General features: G+C 41.8%; 1 protein-coding gene across 1 annotated transcript in view; it reads left to right on the top strand.

Annotated features, from left to right (window-relative positions):
- SDK1 (sidekick cell adhesion molecule 1) overlaps window positions 1-23,932 on the top strand; it is a 385,562-nt gene that overhangs the window by 269,603 nt on the left and 92,027 nt on the right. Inside the window, exons 17-22 of the mRNA XM_084216867.1 lie at window positions 643-824; window positions 8,248-8,363; window positions 11,338-11,530; window positions 14,467-14,565; window positions 19,046-19,237; window positions 21,077-21,198. Coding sequence (XP_084072993.1) covers window positions 643-824; window positions 8,248-8,363; window positions 11,338-11,530; window positions 14,467-14,565; window positions 19,046-19,237; window positions 21,077-21,198 — 904 coding nt within the window. The remainder of the gene's footprint in view (window positions 1-642; window positions 825-8,247; window positions 8,364-11,337; window positions 11,531-14,466; window positions 14,566-19,045; window positions 19,238-21,076; window positions 21,199-23,932) is intronic.

Raw genomic sequence — 23,932 nt, 5'->3', positions numbered from 1 at the left:
TATATTCTGTGTTTCAGCTGCTTGTGTCTCAGCAGCAAGAGTTTCAGGATATTTATCACCCACCTGTGTTTGACACAGCCCTTCTCCTGGAACTCCAGTGCTTACCCTTCAGTCTCAACTGTATTGAATCCTCATCTTAATTATTCTGTGAAGTAAACTCTGGTGGAAGCCAGGGGTGCCAGTGGCTGAGATCCCAGGAGGTCAGAGCCCTCTGAGCTCTTACTTTTCAGATTTCAGAAGTGAAGGGAAAAAAACAATTTCTCAGGCTGATTTACAGCAGCACTGATAAAAATCACATCTGGGCTATTTTTTGTAGTAAATCACAGCTTTTACTAGACAAGCCACATTTAAAAAGCTGTAATTTTTCTGCAACCATAAAACAGGATAAAATACCCGTTTTGTTTAGCCCTGAGCCTGTAATCTCAGTGAGATCAGATTATAAATACTATAGCAGTCAAACATGATATGGTCTTATCAGGAGTTGCTATGTTCCTCCTGATTATTTTTCATTATTTTTGGTAAAATTCCGCTGTAAAACTTTGCATATTGCCTCTTCACAAAGGAAGCTATTTTGCCAGCCAGGATATTTTCTCTAATTGATACCATCTAATTAACCAGCTAATTCTTGTCCCCATATGGCAGGTATCGCCTGGCCGGCCTCCCGGGAGAGTACCAGTACAAAAACATCACCAGTGCAGAAATCAACTACTGCTTGGTGAAAGACCTGATCATTTGGACCCAGTATGAAATCCAGGTGGCATCTTACAATGGAGCTGGGCTGGGAGCCTTCAGCAGGCCTGTGACAGAGTACACGCTGCAGGGAGGTGAGCAATCCCAGCAGGATCATCTTGATCATCCTCAGGGGATGTGCTGCCTGGCAATCCCACCTTAGAACCTGGGAAATCAATGGTCACTTCAGTCAAATTTGATAGACAGCTTGGAGCAGGAAGGACCTGCACATTTCAAGTGCCTGATCAGAGCCAAGTCTTTGCTCTATCTCTGTTGTAGGAAAAGCTGAGAGTGAAGTAAAAAATTATCTGTTTTGTTGACCCTCGTGATGACGTGCTGGCACACTTGCAGGTCAGAGTCAGCTGCAGCAGAAGTAATAAATAGAAATGCTGATGAGAGCTGTGGTCCTGGGGAATGGATTTATGGGACCTGTGACAGGCAGGGGCTGAGGTTACCCTGCCAGGAGAGTTGGAGAAAATATGGCAGGGAATTGGTTTTATCATGGCCAAGGCATGCAAGATGCTGCATATGCAATATAGGAGATAGAGTGAACCAGCTGCATTAGTTCTGATAATCACAGAATACCTTGTTTTAGAAATATGGAATAAATTGCAAGAGAGAAATACAACCTGTGGAGAAAGGGTTTTCTGAAGCATTTCAGGAATGGTGCAGATACTTTCAAAGGGGAAGATAAAATGATCTTTAAAGCCCTGATTTTTATGTTACAGCTCCTCCACACTTTTCTAAGTGCTTTAAGAAGAGTATAAATTACACCAACAAAAGGATGTGTAATTACTTTTTACAACCAGCGTAAGGCATGTTTACACCTCTAGATTGGTATAAAAATCTGTAGGATAATTAAGTGCCAGGTCCTTAAGGCTTCCATATATTCCCATAATTGCAGGGTTGTGCTGGATGCTGAGCACTGGACAGTACATGGGCTCTACTTCCTTGGTCATAAAACAATTATGCTGTTTTAAAAACTAGCAGATTTACAGTGCATCAGTTAATTTTCAATCAGGGAAGAAGATGTAGTTGTTTGTTAATTGTTACTAGGAGTAGGTTATAACATGATTAGATACAGTTTGAGGTGTAGGGAGATCTTTAAGAACAGATTATTCATATGCAACACTAATTAACCACAACAACTGGGGAAAGAACTATCTATATTTTGTCTTAGGGCATGTAAAGTCTCACAGTTCAGAGGAGCCTAGGCACACTCAACCTCATTCTAGAAGTATTTATAGCAGACCTTGAAATGTTTTTCTTGAAGTCTTCTCATTCAGCCAGGATTAATGTTTTCTATCCCACTAAACACCCAAGCTCTGCAGAGAATTGGTTTGCCCACAGAATTTGAATCCCTTTTGTGATTATGCTTGTAATTCATTACCCTGTTTATTTGCACATTTTAAGCTATCATAGCACCTTAACCTTCCATCTATTAAGACCCAGGTTTGGACTTCACACTCTTTTTTCTTAAACCCTGTAATTGACTCTAATTTCCCTTGATATTATGTGCAGTTATTATCATCCTTTATTGATTGGCTGTCTGTTGTCATTTATAAGGGTATAAATCCTCTGTTATAAATTAGGTGTAGTCAGTCCTGCATTCATGTTAATCAGCAAGAGTGTTTAGACTGCAGGCCAACCTGCAATGGCCTCTTTGGCATTGTGTAATTCCTCAGTGCTGGGTAGACATAGCAGAAAAACTGGATATTTCTGATTTATTTCATATTGGTAATTGCTAATAGCTGTTAATAACTACCTCAAGGATGCTGCCACTTCCTGGTGACCCTTGCTAGGTTCACCAAAGGCATATGTCCTGTTTTAAAAAGAATTTGCAGCTTTTTACATTTAGAGCTGATAAAGGAACACTGGTTGGTATAAATACAATTTGAAACTGGATTAATATCCAGACTCCATATGTAATGTGCTACTGTCCAAATCTCTGCTCCTTTATGTTTATTGTAGTTGAGAAAAGACAGTGAAATCTAGTGACTGTTTCTTGCACCAGAATGTTTTTCCTAAACCAAACTAGCAGGAGTAAGAAAAAGCCATGTGTAAAACTGCCTTGTAAATCATATTCTGATTTTAATATGAGCAGAGATAAATGTCAAAGACACACATTCCCATCCATCCCCCTCTCCTAGTACCACACCACCACTGCCTCCGCTCTGACATGCATTAAATGATGTGAGCTGTGCTGGCAGGAACCTGTCTGTCTGCAGATGAAAAATACCTCATACTCATCAAGTGTGCTGTGCAGGCAGAGCCTGGGAGGAAATGAACCCCGGGAGCAGCTCAGCCCATTGGCAGGAGCACATCAGCATATTGGCACCCTTGTCATAGGGGGTATTGACTGGCCATAGAAGCTGTGGATTTATACCAGGAGCTAGTCTATTAATCCCTTATTAGGCCTCTGGCATTGCTGTAGCCTCTGAAAACTAATCAGCTGCTCCATGCTCCTCAAAAATCACCAACTTCCAGAACACAGCCAAGCTGATGAGGTGCTGAGGGGTCTGAACTTGGAGGAGACTGGTGCATGTCAGTGAGATAAAACATCAGGAGGACTTACTGGCAGAGCACTGAACATCCCAGCACGAGGGTCAGACAGGTTGACTGTCTCTAAAATCTTGAAAGTCTTTTCAGAGTGATATTCAGCCTAATCCTTTGATGCTCTGTATACATAGGTCTTTCTTCATCAGAGTTTCTCCAGCTGTTCCTTGCTTTGATGTTACTTTCCACAGGGATTTGTGCCTGTGGAATTTTTACTTATTTAAGCATTGTCCTGCAGGACTTCTCATTGCCATATGAAAACCTGAAGTTTCCCAATACCTTTTCATGTGAGAGCAGCTTTGTGAAGGTATAAACATCTTTGTGTGGTGACAATATTGTCTCTGCTCTGTACTGTTGGGCATGTTTGCCTTTTTTTTGCAGGTTGATTTGATAAAGCAGCAACTTCCACCCCTTATTTTGGGTCTGTCCCTTTTATCTCACCACTGTGAATATCTCTGGACTTCTCTTTTTTTGAAGAACTCCCACCATGTCTTAGATTTAGGCAGGGCAAGGCTTACAAGTAGAGACATTTCTTCCATTAGCCTCTCCATTGACATTAACCACTTCAGTTTCCGCTTTTAGTGCCATGCCTTTCTTTTGGTGCATATCTCAAAAGCCAATCTTATGTCCCAAAGTTCACAGATCTCAACATGTATTTGAATGTTGTTCTGTTTTCCCTTCTTTGTTGTGCATGGACACCTTGCCAGGTCTGAGCAAAAGCCCTTCCTGAATAAAAGTTACTGGATTAGTGAGTCTTGATGGTGTGGAAAGGATAAAAGCAAGAGGAATCTGTTCAGCCAGGTCCAAAACATCTTCTTCCTCAGTCACTAAGAGATGAATCAGAGAAATGTGTAGAAGAGCCAGAGGAAACCCAGTTAACTAAAAGCTTCCTGCTTTATGTAGGAAATAATCTTGAAAATCAATCCCTGACTGCAGTGTCCTCTGCAACCATTCACTTTATCTCAGTGAAAAGATCTTTTCCTTAGTTTTCCCTTGGGTTTTCTTGGCAAAAACACTTTAAAGATCCTCTTTCCCTTCCTTTGAGGAGCTCCCAACAGCTATGGAGCATCCATGGCTGTTGGGGCCCAGCTGCTCCTGTGCAGAAGCAGGTTGGAGTTGTAGTGGCTGGGGGGGTTTATCTTGCTTAGATGTCATTTGCCATCTACTGCTTTTATTTCATTTTTAAATTATTTCACAAGGTGATGAAATTAGCTGTTGTCTCAGAGAGGCAAAGAAATAAAGAAATAAAATCTTGTCTGTGTGAGAGACAGGCAGGAAAGGAAGGAGGCATTTCCCAGCCACAAGAAGCCCAACTCATCAGTTAGAGCCAAATCTCACTCTGCTGAATTTCAGAATTCAGTTTCTCAGATGTGTAGTGTTACAGAGACCACTTTTCCTAGGCACCCACTGCTGCTCAGAGCACAGCCCAGATCACCAGCAGGGAGCAGAGGGAAGAGGCTTCCCAGGAGGAATTACAGTTCCACATCCCCACCACTCCCATGGGATGTGCAGCTCAGCACCTCAAGCTGGTGCATTAAAGGAACAACCAAATCCTCACCCAGAGGAAAACCTGCATTTCCACAAGCCTGCCTGAGACAGGCAAGCTGCCACCTCGAAGGTCAGGAGCTCCAGAGGAGCCTTTTTTCCAAGCCTGTGCTGAAGATCTATATTTAGGAGTAGGAGTCTGGCAGTCAGAAACTCCACGGGATTTCCATGCTGTTTGCACATGGCCAGAGACAGAATAATTCCATGTACACATGCTTAACCTCAGTGCCTTGTCTCCTCTCAATTATCTTGTCAGTGAAACCCTTTTAATGGTTTTTATCTAGAGTGCTTCCATGACCTTTTCTACTTGCAATGCTGTACATTAACCCGCAGTCCCGGGGGCTGAGCTCTCCGCAGATTTCCAACCACATGAACTTTATCAGGAGGAAAGGAACAGTTGGTTGTGTCTGACCAATTTGATCTGCAGCTCTGAGATGACTCCCAGATGGATCTCCAGTGTGAGATGGCTTTGGAATACTTGCAGACACGATGAAGTGCAGGTTTAAAAGCTGGGAGTGTAAATACTTGGGGATTACTCTTGAAACACCTGTTTGACATTGGCAGCTTCTGTACAGCTTGACAACAAATTTGTAGGAGGAGGACAGGTATCTACCACTAAATTAGAAAATCCCTTGTGCAGACAGCCAAAGCTTCAGGAAGTTACTCTCCATGATCTTGGAGAAGTATTTGAGTTTTTAAGTGACCAGAAGGTCAATTCTGAGTTAGCTTCCCTCAAACTTCTTTTCTTTTTAAAATGCAGCACTGCTCAGATACCCAAGGAAGCCTCTAATATCAGGACATAAAAGGAGAATTTTATACTGGCACTTTGAAGTAAATTTGAGATTATAATGCCAATATTTTACTGATTAAAAATATAAAAATATATTACATTATGCCTTCTGCAGTATAATTAAGCTTATGCAAATCAGATGGACCATGTTCTTTCCATCTTTTAAATGCATTAATTGAGATGCAGATGTTGATTTTTCAATAAAGAGGAGGAAATGTGATATAAATCATGATTTCCAACATTCTGAAGGTTTCATGTTTTCTGTTCATAATTTTTTCCACTTTTCCTATTACAGCAGGTATTTTCTCTGCTATGGCCATATATTCTTGTTTCAGAAATTTATCTCCTAATGAACAAAAAAATATTTCCTTTTTAAAAGAAATAACTAATGCATTTGGTTATCCACATTCCTAAAACTGCAGTAAACCTATCCTCAAGCGTTTGCCTGAGCTTTTTTGAGAACTCTGAGGACCACAAATGAAAACTTGGAGCTTGGTGGTGCTCAGCTGGTTTAGCTTTCATGACAGGAGATGAATCTATCAGTGATAGCCTGGTGAATTTCTGATAACAAACTAACATGAAGACCAGTAACACAATTTTCTCCAGCAATAACATTTCTCTGGCAGTTACAATATCTGAACATGAAAATGTGCAGGAAAGTAAGAATTTTGACTTTTAAAAAATTTTATGCATGTTCACCATTAATTATATGAGGTATTGCACAAAAAAGCAGATTCAAATATATCTTGTGGCTCTCATAATAAACAGTTTCATCAAGAATATGAATAAGAAAAAAATGCATTGAGGGGGGGACTGTAGCCAAAGCGACTCATTATGACTCTAGAGTGACTTTAATATTTATGACTGTATCTCAGGATGATTTGGTGAATCTCTTAACTAGAAAAACTTTATGATGTCTACAGGTCATTCAGATAATAGTATAACCTTCCAAAAGCACACAGGGAATTATGATACATGGCAGCAAGTAGGGCCCAGATTCTAATGAAAATTTAGAGTACTATCAGATAAACTCTGCTTCCAGAACTCAATAATTATGCATAGTTCATAAATTGTCACATCAAGTTTTAAATTAGGGCAAGAAGGTTCTGACTAATACGCAGCTACTGAGGTTTAAAAAAGCTGCAGAGCAAAGTTGTGGAGTCATGGCAGAATCTTCAGGGAATTTTAGTGACAGAGGGCATGGGAGTGGATGTTCTTGTCATTTCAAACCTGACAACCTTGAGGATTTCTCCATTCTTCTGGTTGTTTTCTCTGGGCTGTGCACTGTCCTGTCAGCACTAGTTAAGAATAATGCCCCTTTATGTCTCTTCCAAACAAATAATAACTTTTGGTGGGAGGAGGGGCAGTTTTGCATTTTTGAACTTCTTTTCTTCATTTCTTCTCCACACAAAGACTCATCTTCTGAAAAGTGCTTTGGAACTTGAAAAGTTTCTGCCCTGTTTTTGAAAAGTGTGGAGGAAACCACCATTTCTCAGTGGGAATCGTGGATTCTCCTTAGAAGCACAAATCATTGGGCTTTGGTAGAAACTTTCCCTTGGAAGCAGAAGGAACAAAGGCTTCCGGGCTTCAGAACCACTTGTGGATAGCTCCTCTTTCGTAGAATACAAATGCACATGGCTGTCAATAGTGATATTTTTGAAGCATTATTAAGCTTATTTTATGGGATTTAAAGTGTCTTAGTCCATTTTTTTTATACTCAGATAGCAGTTTTCTTCTTAAAATTACTATAAGCTTGATAATTTCAGAAAAATAGGCCTGTCTATTAATATTCTTTCCTCTGAGAACTATAGAAATGACATCTTAAAGCAGTAAGTTGAAGAAATTGCTTGTAATGAGACATTTTATTAAATAGTGAAATATTTAAGTGCTGGTTTTGGTTGTTTGAAGACAGCATGCCTTTAGGTTCCATGCTTGCTTTTGTATTGAGAAAACATCTGTCTAATTAAATCCTTGGCATAAAATGTTTATGCAACTTTTAGTAGATTAGAGGATGTATTGGCTCAGGATATATATAATCAATTCAATAGACATGAATGCATATCATATCAAGATAAAGTGAGAACAACTCTCAATTCCCAAGAAAAATCTTTACTACATGTGATATGACTGGTCCTAATTCTTTAAGCAGCAGTAAATAATAAACAGATGCTGTTGCCAGATTATAATTCACAATTAAAACCTTAATTGTGCAAACTCCATGTTTTCTTGTCTGATCTGGGGAATTGAGCAGCATTAAAGGACTCAAGAATTTCTCTCAGAAACTCTTCATTCTCCGTGCACTAATGGATGACTGAAAGAGCTGTGCTCACCTATCCTTACATGGCTCAAGTCTCTCTGAGAAACTCCTCTGCAGGATAATAAGCTGCAGAAGCCATTTCTTCTCCTCCCCTTGAAGGAATCTCCAATACAGGATGAGAAATTAACCCAATTATTCAGCTTTCCAAATCGCTGCTGTTGCACGGGAAGTGCATCCCTCTCTCAAGGTGGTTATTACTCTGTGACTCGCAAGTGACACTCACTGGGTTCTGTGTTCATTTTTCTCTTTTTCCCCTCATTCCCTCTCCTCTCTGTTTTTTGTTTTGTTCCCTCTCTGCTCCTGGGAGCAGTGCCCACAGCTCCACCTCAGAACGTGCAGGTGGAAGCGGTGAATTCCACAACCATCCAGTTCCTCTGGAACCCTCCACCCCAGCAGTTCATCAACGGCATCAACCAAGGGTACAAGGTGAGTGCACACTTCCAATAATGTCTGCATTAACAGTCCTGGTGTAAACCACAACCTCAGCCTTATGACCTCTGAGTCTCCAAAGTGACTCTATGCTTTCAGGAGTAGCTTACACTGGTAAAATAAAGACAGAAGTGAGCAGATGTTGCTCCAAACAGGGCTTGGAGCAGCCTGGGATAGAGGAAGATGTCCCTGCCCGTGGCAGAGGTTGGAACTGGATGATCTTAAGGTCCCTTCCAACCCAAACCATTCTGCGATTCTAATATTTGCAATTTATGTAAGTTCTGAAAAGGGAATGTGTCATAGCATAGAAGTCCTCATACCTTTGTCATTTTCCTGGAGAGTTTCCAAAGCCAGAAAGCAATTCCATGTCAGTTTGGAAAGTCACCTCAGGAGACGTCATTGTGGCACTGAAAACCAACCTTGAGGTTTCAGTTTATGCTAATGCAGAATCACCATTCAATTCACTGGGAACCAAGGCATCACACTAAATAATTGCCTTGACTTTCCCACTGTGATGATCTGAGAGATTTGAGAATGTAGAATTTATTAATCAGGAAACATCTGTTGGAGTGCACAGAGCAGAGAGTGCTTAAAAGAGCCTCTGACCAGTGGAGTGTTTGCTGAGGACCTGGGTAGGGTGGTTTGTTCTCAACAGAACCTCCATCAGTGATTCAGCAGTCAGGGCATAATAAATGAAGGGTTTAAAAACCTCCCTGGAGAGAACAATGAGAAATCTTGCAGGAATCTCAGAGCAGGAAAAGGGAAGACAGGTGTCATCTATAAGCAGGGAGAAACAAGGCTGATTTGAGTGCTGGGTGGAGTGATTTGAGGAGGATGTTGTAGTTCAAAAGACAAGTTGTGAATTAAGGGGTTGTACATGGATTTGAGATGTTTCAGAAGACTTGATCCTTCTCTAGGAATGTCTCAGAGTGACAGAGAAACTGAGAGATATGCATGGGAATTTTGGTATTTCTGCCCAAAGCAATGTATTTCTCATGAGGACCAACAGTGGTCTGAGAATCTCACTGCTGAAGTAAATAAATACATGGAGATGTGTGTGTCTGCTTCTGGCAGGGACAGAATCAGCTCTCAAGGCTCAGTGACTGACAGGGCTGCAGCACAATACCCTGAAACTCCAGCACAGAAATAGCACTTGGCTTCTGTTCACACTCTGCAGAATAAAAGCACTTTTGGGGTTCAGTGGACTGCAGTGCACTGAAATTTTCTGGTGCAGGTCCAAGCACAGTGAGCCCATGTTTGCAAAAGTCTCATTTCAGATTTTCTCTGTTATATTCAGAGTTTCAGTCTCAAGATCCTTCATCTCATTGCTGCCTCTCATTTTTGTTTCAATTTCTTCAGCAATGCTATAAAAGAAGTAAAATTGTCATTTGTATCTGTCAGTGGCCAACAAAAACTTCTGAGATTATCAAAATTTGTATTTCTTTGATTGCAGTAGATTGCCATAGCTTTACCAACCTGTTTCTTCCAGGGGTTGGGAATTGCAGTGCAAAGACTGTGTGAGATCATTTCTGTCACTCATTTCTAGAGTAGTTTTATGTATGATTTAGAAATTTCTAGTAGTCAAAGCCAGGCCTTTGCCTTTCTTAAGGATTAAACCCATTTTTTCCTTTCACTGACAAAATTGTTCACCTGTGTTTTCTGCACATGTTTCTTCACGAACATGCACTCAGGAGTTCAGTCTTCCAAAGTTATAAATGCCAATTGTAATGCACAGAGGTGATTTAGAAATGAAAATAAAACTTACTGTCCTCTTCAGCCATTATACATTTTTATCTTTTCTTTGAAATTTATTTGCATTTCAATAAGTTGTAAAGTGCACTTTCTCAAATATGAAATATTCCTAACAAAATTACTCCTAATAGTCCCCTAACTGTGCTTTCTGGTTATCAGGCTCTAGACATTGGCTAAATGTGTCAAATATGGCTAATTAATTTCAGGTATCTATTCATGTTTATGAGCCTGAAATCAATACAGGTAGCACAATTTACACAGATGGTGAGTCAGGCCTGGAATTTTAACATTCTCCTGTAAGCCACATGATAAGGATTTTTGGACAAAATAAAAATTTCATAAACACTTTCAAGTTTTAGACCCCTAAGCCTTTAAGGCGATTTCAAAAATTGTTTCAGAATTTCAAAGTCGTTTGCCAAAAATGAATTTTTTAAGTCCTCATTTAGGTACCTACACATGAGGTATTGCACTCTCAGAGATATTGATCGCCCAGAACATCCACTGAGATGAATGAAACCTGCAAGACTGAGCTCCTCTGACAAGCACCCTATTTTAAATGCATGAAAATGTCTTCAGGAGTCTAACTTTTGGGACTCAGGTGTTGAAAATTGTAGTAATCATCTTTACAACCGTTTTTCTATTCTTTCTGTAGTTTCAGAACCGCTTGAATCATTCACAGTGTGGATGTCCCCCGTCCACTGAGCTTGTAATGCTCCCAGCCTGTGAGGCAGGGCTGCTCACTGGGGTGCTGGGGGAGCTGTGGCAAGGGGAGGAGGGTCTGTGTGTCCCCATCTCTCTCCCTCTGATCCCAAGAACCTCCCCAGACTGTGGGATCTTTAAAGAAAATAGGATAAAGCATCTATGACAGGGTAGCACTGAAAGTACTTTTGTTCCTTCAGTCTGCTTTCAGCAGCAGAGACTGGCCAGGCTGATGAGACAAAAGGCTCGTGTCATCTGAATAATGATTTGCCATAATTTTGGCATTGCTCAGCCATGGAGAATTGCAATGCCGGTGTGTCCCCATCAGCAGTGAGTGTTACAGACATCCCTCCAGTGTCACAGCGCTGCATCCATCTGTTCAGCATCAGAGCTGACAGTGGTTTAACAGCATTGCTTGCTTCTTTGCAATCAGATTAAGATGGTTTTGGCAGCCAAACGGACTTTGATTCCAAAGAGACACAACTTCTAATGAGAGCTCATCCCTGTTTAAATCTCCCAGCTCCTGGCGTGGCCGGTGGACGCTCCAGAGAGTGTGACCGTGGTCACCATCGCTCCGGATTTCCATGGGGTTCACAGCGGCTGCATCACCAACCTGAAGAAATTCACCAGCTACTACACCTCAGTGCTGTGCTTCACCACCCCAGGGGACGGCCCTCGCAGCCCGCCCCAGCTCCTGCGCACCCTGGAAGACAGTGAGTACCCAAATTTCAAACCTCTCTGCTTAAAACTTGACCTTGGGTTCACATCGATCTCTTCTCGTGTGACCTCATGTCAGATGAAGATCCCAGCCAGTTTTCCATGGGTGTTCTTCCAGCCTGTGGCAAATATTTGATTTTTTTGTTGTTGTTGTTTCGTTCTGGACTAAACCTGGCTGAATTTTTTTATATTGATGATTAGCTAAGAGCTTCATAGTCTGGTTCAGCCAACACGTAATGCATTATGTCTGCAAATCCTTGTGCTCTTAAATCCATGTTCAGGCACCCAAATAAATATGAATTGATCTTCTTAGGAACTGAGCACTGGAACTTCCTGTGGAGGTCAATGATTAATTTACAATTGTTTCCTGCTGTTACTCAATAAATTGAAAATGTCTGCATCTATATTACATGGCAAGTGTTTGTGTGAAAGAACCAGGATCAAGGCAGTTTCTTGCATCCTGAAAAACTGGAGGCAGGATTAAATAAAATTAACTGAATGGTTTAGCATGTAAATTATTTCCTGCATCAGAAAAAGATTTGGTCTCTGTGGCCAAAGTTTTTTTCTCAGGACATATTTGGGCCTAACAAGTGCAGCGTGTGTCTGATGCAGATAAATTGACTGTGTCCACAGTGATCTTGGCTCTGGCCAGTGCTTCAGGAGGATCATAAACACTGCTGCACATTTGCAGGTTTAAACCAGAATAAAAAGTCTCATTCATCCATTAAGATATTGTTTTTAGAAATACTGCTCTGCCTTAATAGGGATCTTTTGGGTTAGTCAGTGTTCCCGTAAAGAATCCAATTGTCATTAACATTCACAGGAGTGAGGCTAAAGTGCTAATCCAATTTTTCATGAGATACTTTTGAAGGAACCTGGAGAAAATTACTCTCCCATGGATTTTTCCTGGTGTGGTTACTCTCCTTTATGTACTAGAACAGGTTGCCAGAGGTAGGAATTAAAGGACCAGAAATCTGTGTGAGCCACTAATCTGAACTCCAACTTGTGTGTGGGAGCAAAAGGTGTGGTGGAAGGAGAAACATGTATTGTGTTCCTCTGTGCATTATCAGCTTTTTTGCCCATTTTCCTAAGGAAAAAAAGCTTTAGCTTTAGCCAGTGATGATTTGTAAATGTGTTTGAGTTTACCTGTTTTCCCCCTCTCAGCACAGTAGAAGCCCGTGGTTGATCTCTGTGACTGCAGAAGGATAAGAAACCAAGATACAAAACTCCTTGGATTTCACAAAAAGTAATCAGCTGGGAAGAGGAAAGAGGCTGTTCATATTTCTGCTGAAGGAAAGGCTGCAGAAATGAACCTTAAATACTTTCCACAAAGTGGGAGCAGGAGCAGAGTCATTGCCCTGTCTTATCAAGGCTATCTCAGGGAAATGTTGGGATCCCATGCTGATTTAAACACAAGAGAATTCCACTGGGAAACATAAACCAAGAGAGAGCCATTGTATTTTCTAGATAATCTGAGACATTTCTTGGTGTGTCCAGCTACATGCTGCAAGGAGCCTCAGCAGGAGAGATGAGCAGGGTTGATTTATTTATTTATAAATCCTGCAGAATTGCCTCTCTGGGTTTTCACAGTGCTGGAGAAGTTCTGTGCAGGGTGGTGTAATGCATCTTGGCAGAGAACTCCTTGAAGCTGAGTTGCTTCAGGATTTATGTGATGGGAAAAAAGATTTGAAAGGCCTGTCATTCATGTTCACAGGTGATCATTTTCTGTCTGGATAGCAAAGTTAGGCAATCCTTTAGGAAAACAGGGATCTGTTTGCTGAGAAGCTGTAGGTCAGATAAAACCTGACATCCAGTCACAAGCATCGTGTCCTGGCCTGGAGTCACCTGCACCTGTGTTTCCTGATGACTTTAAAATTGGGCTGCAACTACATGGGCTGATTGGAGCAAAGCTTTGTTAGTGTGGTTTCAATGTCTGCAGCTCCACAGTCCCAAACTGTGATAATTCCATGCTCTTGTTGGGCATTCCTGGGATCACTACAGGCTCAGCAGTTCTTCTGTGCGCTTTGACTACTGGGTACTGCAGAGTGGGTTTGGGAATTTTCCTCCCTGGGACTGCAGGATTGCAAATGGGGTTGTAGCTGACCTACTGGCAGGATCTGGGCTTTTTTTGTCATAGCTGGAGGGGAATTAGAGGCTGGACAAAATTGAAGAGGAAACAAAACATGAAATTGCAGACAAGAAATTGCCAACTGATGTCAGTGAAGCTGGAGGATACTCGGGCAGGCATCCAATGACAGAAGCACAGTGAATATAAAGTGAACAAAACCTCCTTTTTCCAGTGCATCGATTGAGGACAGAACAGCATTTGGATCAAAAATCAGTCAGGTTGTCTCCCTTGAAGATCAAAATTGAGGGAGGATGGCATATTTTTGACAGTCATTCCATTTTATGCTCTTTCATTGCACACTGGGGAGCTGAAATTTTTAAGAGCTCTTGAGCTACATCATAAAAACCCTTTAAAAAGTTTCACATACTTGTATTCATTTTACAGAAGACAGTTGCCATTATGTTGGACATTTTTAGAGTTGTTTTGAGGGAATTTATCCAAGCAGTGGCTCGTGACTCTGTCCTTGCTGTGACCTTGTGTAGAGAAAAGGCTCTTTCCAGGTGAGGGGATTGCTGGGGATGTTGCTGCACAAAACAGGGCAGGCAAACACCTCACAGGTATCCTTGAGGACAAACAGTAATGCTGCTAGATCTCCACACACTTGGGATGATGATTGGGTGAAATAATTGACAAAATGATTGCCAGAGTGTTTCTTCCCACCTTGCATTCTCCTCTCACCGAGGTTTCCAGCCTCCCTTAGCCCTGGCTCAGGGACATATTTCTCCATCCCTAACCCTGCTACGTGACTCTGATCCCAGTTAAGTGGGTTCACCTATTAACAGCTTTCCTTTTCTGATTTGCCAGAGCCAGGAGCTGTGGGACACCTGAGTTTCACTGAGATTCTGGACACCTCACTCAAGGTCAGCTGGCAAGAACCTGTAGAGAAGAATGGCATCATCACAGGTATCAGCTGCTATCTCTGCTTTTATTCTTTTCTTTTTTTTTTTTATTCAGTGTGTGGGGGGTGAAATGTGTTGTTGCAGTGAAAAACTGTGTAGTGGAGCATTTAGGGAGAATTTGGGCTGTTGCTGATTTCCTGGCCCCTCCTCTGGGTAATTGAGATGTCACCAGGGAGTGTTACACAAAGTACAGCTCCAATTACTGGCAGCTCATGATTGTGGTTACTGGAAAAGCAGTTTGTGTTAGAAATCAGCTCCCCACAGGGTGTCTGGTCTTGTTAAATCCTCCGTGACCCCCACCTGCTTTACTGAATTTTTGGAAATTTGTGAGACAGTGCTTGGCCTTTGCCCCAAGGGTGGGGGGTCCCTGTGCAGAGCTCACAGCTGCAAAGTCTGGATGGGCCTTGCTGAGGTTTGCAATCAAAACCAAGCCTGAAATCAGCAGAATCCTTCCTCTGTGATCAAGTGGTCTGGCTGCGGACTGCGTGACAGAATTTGCATGTCATTACTTAATCTGTTATAAACCATCACAAGGGTTCAGAACTCTCTTGTTTCCCTTTGATGAGTCTGCCATTTGACAAGCTATTTATCTATTTACTGTATGCCAGTGTAGATACAACAGCAGCAACTTCATTGTTTTTCATAAAGGAAGGTATAAATACTTGAGGAAACCTCTAGTTCTTATCAACAGAGGCAATATTGTTTTCAGATGGGAAACTATTGCAGCTGCACAGGATGGACATTCCATTTAACAAAGGTTTTCAAGGTTTTGAAGCACAAAAAAGGTCCCAGATTTTAAATTACTGAAGGTGGTTGGGAAGGGAGAAAATAATTTCATGTGAATCAAAAGATTTTGGTTGTAGAGTGCTAAAATGTTTATTTTTTTTTTTTATTGTGTTACCATTTTTTAAAAATGCATTTTAGGAGTTTAAAAAATCAGATTTTCTGACCCTTGACCACTGAAATATTATATCAGTTTAATTTCCTGAAGCATTTTGACAGGTGTAATTACTTTGATAGGGTTTCCCTTGGCAGTGTTTTCCTCTCTGTATCTGTGACGTGCACCATTTGTAGCTGTGTGCTCAGAGCTGTTTGTGGAGTCCTCATGCAGATCATCTCCTGCCTCTCCACCATGGAAACCTGCCTGAAATATGCACTGATTTAAGTGGTTTGAGAATAGAACCTAATGACTCCTGAAAGCAGAGCAGTATTGATTCAGTGAGGATGGCCAAAGCCTTGCAAGCTCAAGTGCTTAAATTTAGGTACCTCCACCCAGGATGATGTAATACTGGTCCTTGCTAAGCAGCAGGTAGCAGCTCTGTGCTTGTGTTGCAGAATTACTTTGCTAAAAACAAGCTGCCCCCTCCCAGAATGGGTTGAAACCAGATGGAGTCAAATGAGGGACTAGGTTGTGTTTGGGGTAGATTGTTTCAGAAGGAATCAACTGAAGGCATTCATGACAAAACGCCAGTGTGAAAATGCCCAGCAGAGTTTATAAGGTAAAAGAAACCTCCTTAACGATGCAAATTGCATTTGGGATAGAAACACAGCAAAATTGTTCATGCCCTGAGCACCTCAAAGGTTTAGAGAGGGCTGCTTGGAGATCTGAGTGCTCAGGGAGGCAATTATTCATCATTTCTGCTCATTGATGTCTTTACTGGACCTTCTTGTTCCCTGCAGGGGCGCTGGGAGGAGGGAAGCACGGAGGGGGTGCCCAGCAGCCAACCTGCTCTGGGAAATTGCCCATTACTCTTGCTGTAAATCTCAGTATCTTCCTCATTCCCTCAGCAAACATTGATTTATGAGGATCTGGATGTGGACGGACAGTCTGTGATTGGGTGTAGTGCTCTCGTGTAGAGAATTTACTCCACATCAACAGAAAATTATTTCTGAAACTCCTCTGGTCATTAGTCCCTGTTAGGCAGTGTTTTGTGGAGTGCCAGAGTATGGGGGAAGGACCTGTGGCACCTTCTCTGTCCTCGCTCACACCGGAGCCAGGGGAATCCCTCTGGGAAGTCCAGCTGTGCTCTCCAGGCACGTTTCTGGCGGGGCTCACATCTGGAACACAGGCAGTGTGTTCTCACCAGCCCCACGGCCCAGAGTTCTGCCCATCTGCCACTCAGTGTGGCTGGAGTGCTACTTGGAGGTGCAGTGCTTGTTGTTCCTTTCCTTCAGCACTTTTTTCCCCATCTGTTTTTGTTATGCCTGATTGAATTTGGCTTTGTGTCTGCTCGCTGTGTAGGTACAGATTTTCTGTTCTCATCTTTTATATGACTGGAATTTAACTATGCATTGGGGACTGAAATCCCTGACAGTAAATACTGCCTCTTTGCCTTTTCTTCAATTTACATGGAAACTTGGGATATTTTTCTTGGTGAACATTTTTCTTTTTTTCCCCAGAAAATAAATACATAGGGACTATGTGCTTAATGGGCAGGAAAGCTGGGTCTCTTCTGTGGTCACAAGGGAAAAGAGATAAAATGTCCAAAGAATAATCACCAACATTTGATGTATAACCTAAGCTTATCCAGATGGGAGAGGAGATATCTCAATCACTGAAGATTGCCTGGTGTGTGCTGAGTGACAATTTCTATTGTCCATAAGCAACAAATGGATAGAGGGAGCATTAAAAGTCCCCTGCTTATCTTCCTCTGGTTATTTATTGTCTGGAACAGGCTGCACCCACAGTTATTGAAGGAAAAGGGGGCTTGTGATGGTCCTTCTGTCTGGAACTCCTTAGTGCCTCCTGACTGAGCATCAAACACAGGGAACACTCAGCCCCCACCTTTCTGCTCCTCCTCTGTTAATTCAGGCAACAGAGCCCTTAAACTTTGTCAAAATCTTCCTAGAGATAACAATCCTGTCTGTGCTACATCAGCTCTGGTCTGGCAAATGATTCTTAAGCCTATTCAAAGAGCATCAAAACACCACAGTGTTTCCAAGACATCAGTGAATTACTGAGTTAATTAATTCCCACTCAGATAATTGTTTAAAACCAGTTCCAGATGAGCATTCAGGAGTTTTTCCCCTTCCCCTCTGCAGCGCAAAGTCGGAGGAGCATTTGTGGTGTAGCTGGAATTGTTGAAGCATCACCTCCCTTTATCATTGCCCCCTCACCTGAAACATAATTAGTGACTGTGTGAGCACACTGAGCCCATTTTCATGCAAAATCAGGTCAAGATGAATCCCTGTCAGCGATGGCAGCTCAAAAGAGAGGACTGAGAACGTCTCACACCTCTCAGACTCTTGCAGAAATATTTGTCTCACTGTACTTTTGGCTCATGAGATGATGCTTTCTTGCTGGTTAATACCATGAGGGATTTTGCTACATCAATTCATATATGTTAATCAGCTTATCATGTCTTTTTATTTTTAAAAAAAAATTTAAAAAACCCTTCAAGCCCTCCAACTGGTCTGAATTCCTCATCTTAGATGATGGGAACAGGAACCCAGTAGGGAGTTTCTCTAGCCAGTTTGCCTTGTGCATGGTTCACTCAGTGGGATTCCTTTCTGTTAGTCCTTTTCACTCACTTCAATTTCACAGGCATTCAAGAGCTATGTGTATTTTTTTTTTTCACCCTCTGAGTCAAATCACAAAGAAAGCGGCAATCAAGCAAACTTTTCAGACATGCTCTCCTAGGACTGGCACAGCGAGGTTCACATGGGTTCAAATGAGAATAAAGTGGGACTGGGCAGGAGGAGGACAAGCAGATTTGGAGGTAAAATTGAGCAAATCAGACAGTGGAAAGTTTCAAAAGTTCTTGGAAGGCAAGTGGTTATCAAAGAGATAAAAAGGAAAGTCTGGTTATGATAGAAGAATAATATGGAGGTCAGGGCAGGTGCAGCTTTGGACAATGCATTGGCTCCAAGATGGTTTTGAAAGAAAGGATAATGATTCACCCTGCTGAAGGATTTCTGCAAGGAACAAGCGGTGGGGAGTAGAGGTTTTTCAGTTCCTAGAAGATTCCCACAATGTTCCTGCCTGCTTGTTATTGTCAGATTTCTAAGTATTTCTGGACAGGCAGCACCGAAGGTTACTTCAGCATGCAAAGGGAGAAAGCCCTACTAAGCACACAGAGATTTTTAATTAGATATTCCAGTAGATGTTATATTTTCCAGTGTTGCTTCCTATTTGCTTTGTAGAGTTCACAGAATGAAAGTCCACCTTTCTGTCAGGTTATTTCCAGGTTTCCAGGCCGTTTCATACCAAGCACAGAAAAAAAAGCTGAGACCTCACGTCCTCCTGACAGGGAGATAATGCTCTGTGGGTTATCTGCGTCAGTTGTTTATTGGAAATAACAATATTTTTAAAATACTTGCGTATTTTAGCCAGTGTTTACTTCAAGGGGGTTTTTTTTCTGTTTATAAAAGGTGATGACAAGGAATGGCATAAGGAACAAGGAATCACCACTGCCCACAAGCCCACGCAGGAATTCCCTGGGTTCTTGCTGCCCCCCCTGAGCTGTGGGTGATCTGTTTTGCAGGGTACCAGATCTCCTGGGAGGTGTATGGCAGGAACGAGTCCCGCCTGGCCCGCAGCCTGTCCAACAGCACCCTGGAGTACAAGATCACCGGGCTGTCCTCGCTCACCACCTACACCATCGAGGTGGCGGCCGTCACCGCCCAGGGCAGCGGCTGGGTCACCTCCTCCACCATCTCCTCTGGAGTGCCCCCAGGTTGGTCAGCACGCAGCAAACAAAACAAAACCTGCTGGTTCTTGGTGTTTCTGCGTCCCAAAGGTCAAGGGTTACTGCAGTTCAGCGGTAATAAAAGTTATTTTATTCGTAAAGCACTGGAGTTCTCTGCCGCGTAATTTGGGTTTAATTTTTGGAACAGACTGAAATGTTATTGTGAAGATATTTGCAGTTTGAAATTTCCAGGAGGATGTTAATACAAATACAAAAAAAAATGTGTGGGTATGACAATGGAATGGACAAAGTAATAAAGTGGATACAATACAGAATCTCTTGACATTTACAAAGTGACATCAAAATGAAGCCTGAATCAATTGAAAGTGTGGGTTTGGGGCAAAAAACAGAGTTTGGGTAATATTAAAAGGGAAAGGATTTTTCTTGTGGAAGTAACATAGCTTATGTCAACTATGAGTGTTTCTCTTGTATAGTGAAACTAAAATCTTATTTACAAGAATTTGAAGTTTTGGCCTGAAAAAGTATTTGGGAGGAGGCAGTTCTGTCCCACATTGTCTGAGTTACCATTTGGGCACCTGTACATTTACCCTTTTCATATTTCTTTTTAAAATTCTACACTCTGCCCCATCCAGTGTAAAAAGCAAACTAAACAATTCATCCCTCAAATAAGCAGTTTCAGTTAATACAGAGGTTACAGAAGTAGAATTTTCCAAAATGGAGCAGTTATTGCTCATCGCTGAGGGAATCCAATTTTTCCCTTCCCCAGTATTATTTAACTTTTCTGTGTGTCCTAAAGTATGTTTGCCCTTCTGTTCCCTAATCGTAGATAATTATGACAAGCTGCAGACTGGATCAATGCCATGATATCTGATGGCAGGGTGCCTGCCAGATAACAGCATTATCCCACTTGGGCAGGGTTAGTTGATCGATCGTGATTCCCACAAATGTGAAGTAAGAACCAAGAAATACTGGTTATTTGTGCATATCTGAAATATATGCCAAAACCCTGCCCAGTTTTGGCCTTTTGCAGTTGCACAGAGTGCAGCATTATCATAAAATTGCAGAATGGTTTGGGTTGGAAGGGACCTGAAAGACAATTTAGTTCCAACCCCCTGCCATGGGCAGGGAGACCTTCCACTACATAATTACTGATTATAATAGTTATTTCCATTTGTTCTTAATGCAGGTAACTATTGAGAATTTATTATAAACACTCTATATTTAATCTCTTTCCTGAACTTGCTTTTGTTGTTAATTCAGATGATATTAAAAATGTAAATGCCACTGTAATCTTGACTGATGGGAGGCAAAGATCTGATTGGGACTTCAGATTTTTCCTCGTAGGAGGTCACCCTCTTTATTTGCTACAGGAATTGAAAAAAAAAATCTACTTTAATCAGGCTTTAGCAATGCCCTGGAAAACCTAGATATTATAGGTCAACATTTAATACACTACCCAAAACTTTGAGGTTTTTCCAGTTGTAGTTGTATGTCCTCTAAGTATATAAACATTACTGTAATTTAATTCTGGGGAAACAGAAGTTCAGTGGAATTAGGTGATTTGGCAGACATGGAGCTGGGAAGTGCCTTCCCCCAGGAACCATCAGGGTTTGTTCATTGGGAAGCTTCTCTAAAACAGTACCTGTAATTCTGTAGATGTGCTCTTTCTTTTCTCAACTGTAACAATGTGGTGCATGCCCAGAGAGCAGAAATAGTAATGCTGTGGGTAAAACTCTGCCAAAAATAAAAGAAAAATAACCACAACTGGGGCAAATTTTCCCTTTTCCCTTGGAAACTGAATGTCAGCTTGTGCTACAGGCCGACAAAGAATGTTTCTACCTCTCATTTATTTTTCTGTTTCTCCAGAACTTCCAGGTGCTCCAACCAACCTGGTGATTTCCAACATCAGCCCTCGCTCTGCCACGCTCCAATTCCGCCCGGGATACGATGGCAAAACCTCCATCTCCAAGTGGATAGTGGAAGGCCAAGTATGTCCCTGACAAAATTATCTTAATCAAGATTCTGGGGGGTTAAAAAGAGCCTAACTAATGAATTCCTCTTGGGATTTCAGTTTTTGCTTATTTTTGGAGCAGAGCTCCTCTGTAAATGCTGGAGTTGCTGTCCAGGGGGTTGGTTGGGATTCAGGGGAGATCTGAGGGGCTCAGTTCAGAAATGTCTGTCTGAGACAGGGAGAAAAGGGTCAAATGAATGCTAGGACTTCTGTCCAGAAGAACAACAGAAAAAAGTGATATATAATATATATGTATACATATATGTGTATATTATGTATGTGAGAATGCTTATCCTTTAAATAATTCACATGGGGTTTTGTTTATGTTCAAAACAACACCAGGTACACCATAAACAGCACGCACAGCAGAGCTTTAGTCCATCTTTCTATTTTGAAAAGGATTTGAAACTTGTGTTCAGGTTCTGTGAGGTGTCTTTTCAAAAGTTTGGAATTATTATCTCATATATTCAGAAGTATAGGAAGAATTGCACTGAACAGTAAAGATACCATTATTCATGAGATTGAGTGTATTTTTCTATCTTGTAATGGAATATATCAAGGTTTTGTATCCAGTCCTCTAGATATGAATAGGATGATTTCTCTTCTCCATCAGCTTTAAACAATATCCCTCTTTCTGCTGTCATTATGCCTTGGAGGAGTTATATATTCCTCATTTGTTCTCCTGACAGATGAGCTTTGCTTCTTCCTTTCCTCCCACAGGTCTTTATAAATACTATAATCTGTTTTTAAGACCAAATGTTGGACTTCTTAAATCACCGTCACCACTTAGACATGTTGATACAATCACTTCACTTGGTAATGAGATTGTTGTGAACAAGTTGGTACATTTTGTGCCATTTATATACACATTATGGCATATTACAGAATTAAACACCAAAATCCAATAATATGGTGGCTTAGCACATTCTGAGGAGCATTTTCCTGCTGGAACACCGCATTGATATTGGTAGGAATTTGTTAATTCAGTGAGTTACAGGATGCTGCTGAAGTGAAGTAAATTAGAATGCTTTAAAACTGCAGTGGTAATTACCATGAAGTTCATCTGCATCCTTGAAGAGCCCTGGGTACCAACAGTGGTTTGAACAGTCCTTGCTGTGCAGGGAGGGTCTTTCTTGTTCACAAACCCTCACCAACATCTTGTGCATCACTAGAAAAGCCCAGGGTTTTTTGGTTTTGACAGATCCAGGAATTATTTGCTCCTTTCGGGGAAGGAGCACAGCCAAGTCCTTGAGGAATCTGGGCAGTCCTTTTAACCACAGCAACCCTACAAGTTTCTGCTGCACCACACCTCACTGCTCAGCTTCAGCACAACAAGAAATGTTGCTCCTGGTGGATTTCAGGAAGAAATAAAAACTCTTGCTCACCTGATTAATGAAAATCAGTTCAGGCACGCAGTGAAATTGGTGAGTCCTCAAGGATATAGCAAATCCTGTTTCCAGGATGACAGCTGCATATAATCCTTTGTTCACAGCCCCTTTCTGCCAGCACTCCTCTCAAACTCTTTCTCTCTCAAAGTGCAATTTCACAGCACTTTCAGCCAATCTAAAGCAGAGCTCTGGTTGTCCTGTTCCTGTTCTCTCTCCCTTTCCCACTTACCAAGACTTTTCCTCCTCCTGTGTCTGCTGGCACAGGATCAGACCTGGAGCTGCTGTGAGCTTTGATCCAGCCAAGACCAAATGATTTTCAGACAGATCAACTCTGCACAGGCTGTGTGTGATCAGAACATCATTGTGAGGGGAGGGGGTGTGAGCATGGACTGGGAGCAGAGATAAGGGCAGGAATGCCTCTTTCTCCACTTGGATCTAAACTGCCTTGGACCTGCCCACCTTTAAAAGAGCTTTTGCAAAATCGTTTTATGCTGCCAGTGCCACCCCAGTCTCCATTTCTGCCTTTGATGTGGTCTGTTCTCAGCTGGGATTTTTCCATGCTGGGGTGCAGGCTGATGTTGCAACATCTGTATTTTAGCATGGACAACCATAATTGCTCCTTAGGACTGGGTTGGATTGAAGGGCTGTGGTTGTACAATACTGGAATGGAGGGAGGGGTTTTGTCCTTCTGGATCTTTCATTCACTGACCCATGCACAGCTTTTAATAGCAGTGTTAAGTGTTTCATGCCTTGGCATTAAATTAAAAGCCACTTAAGGGGTGGTTTTGCACACTCTGATTTTAAAGCTGATGGCATTGCCAAGGGACAGCATGACATTCAGCTATAAAACACTAATCTGTGATTTGGGCTCTTCATCTGTGTCCCTCCCCCTCTGTAAGCTGGGCAACACCTTTGCTTTGGACATCCCTGATAATTCTGAGTCTTCTCTTCCATCTCTACTGGGAATTTACCTTTCACTCTCAATGTCTGAGTCCTTACAGACAAAATTCAGCTGTTTTGTATTCACAAACACAACCAACCTGCCACCAACGTGTTTTTCTTCTTTGTTCCTTTATTTGGCAGAAAGCTTCCTTGGTGAGGGCAGGTCTAGAATATGTTCCAAGTGCTCCAGTTTGGCTGAGAGCCATTTTTGAAGTCTTATACTTCATGAACAATTTGGATGAGAAACACAGCTGGGAATTCCAGCTGACGTGAAATTTTTGTGCATCTGGCCTTGGTTTCTGCTTTTTGTTCCTGGGTGTAAATTCATGGGAGCCACTGTGGAACTAATTCTCAATTATGTCAATGAGCATGAGAGGAGAT

Source organism: Fringilla coelebs (assembly GCF_963513975.1).
Source record: "Fringilla coelebs genome assembly, chromosome: 16".
Taxonomy (NCBI): Eukaryota; Metazoa; Chordata; class Aves; order Passeriformes; family Fringillidae; genus Fringilla; species Fringilla coelebs.
Note: the sequence above shows the minus strand (reverse complement) of the source record. Positions and strands in the feature narration are given on the sequence as shown.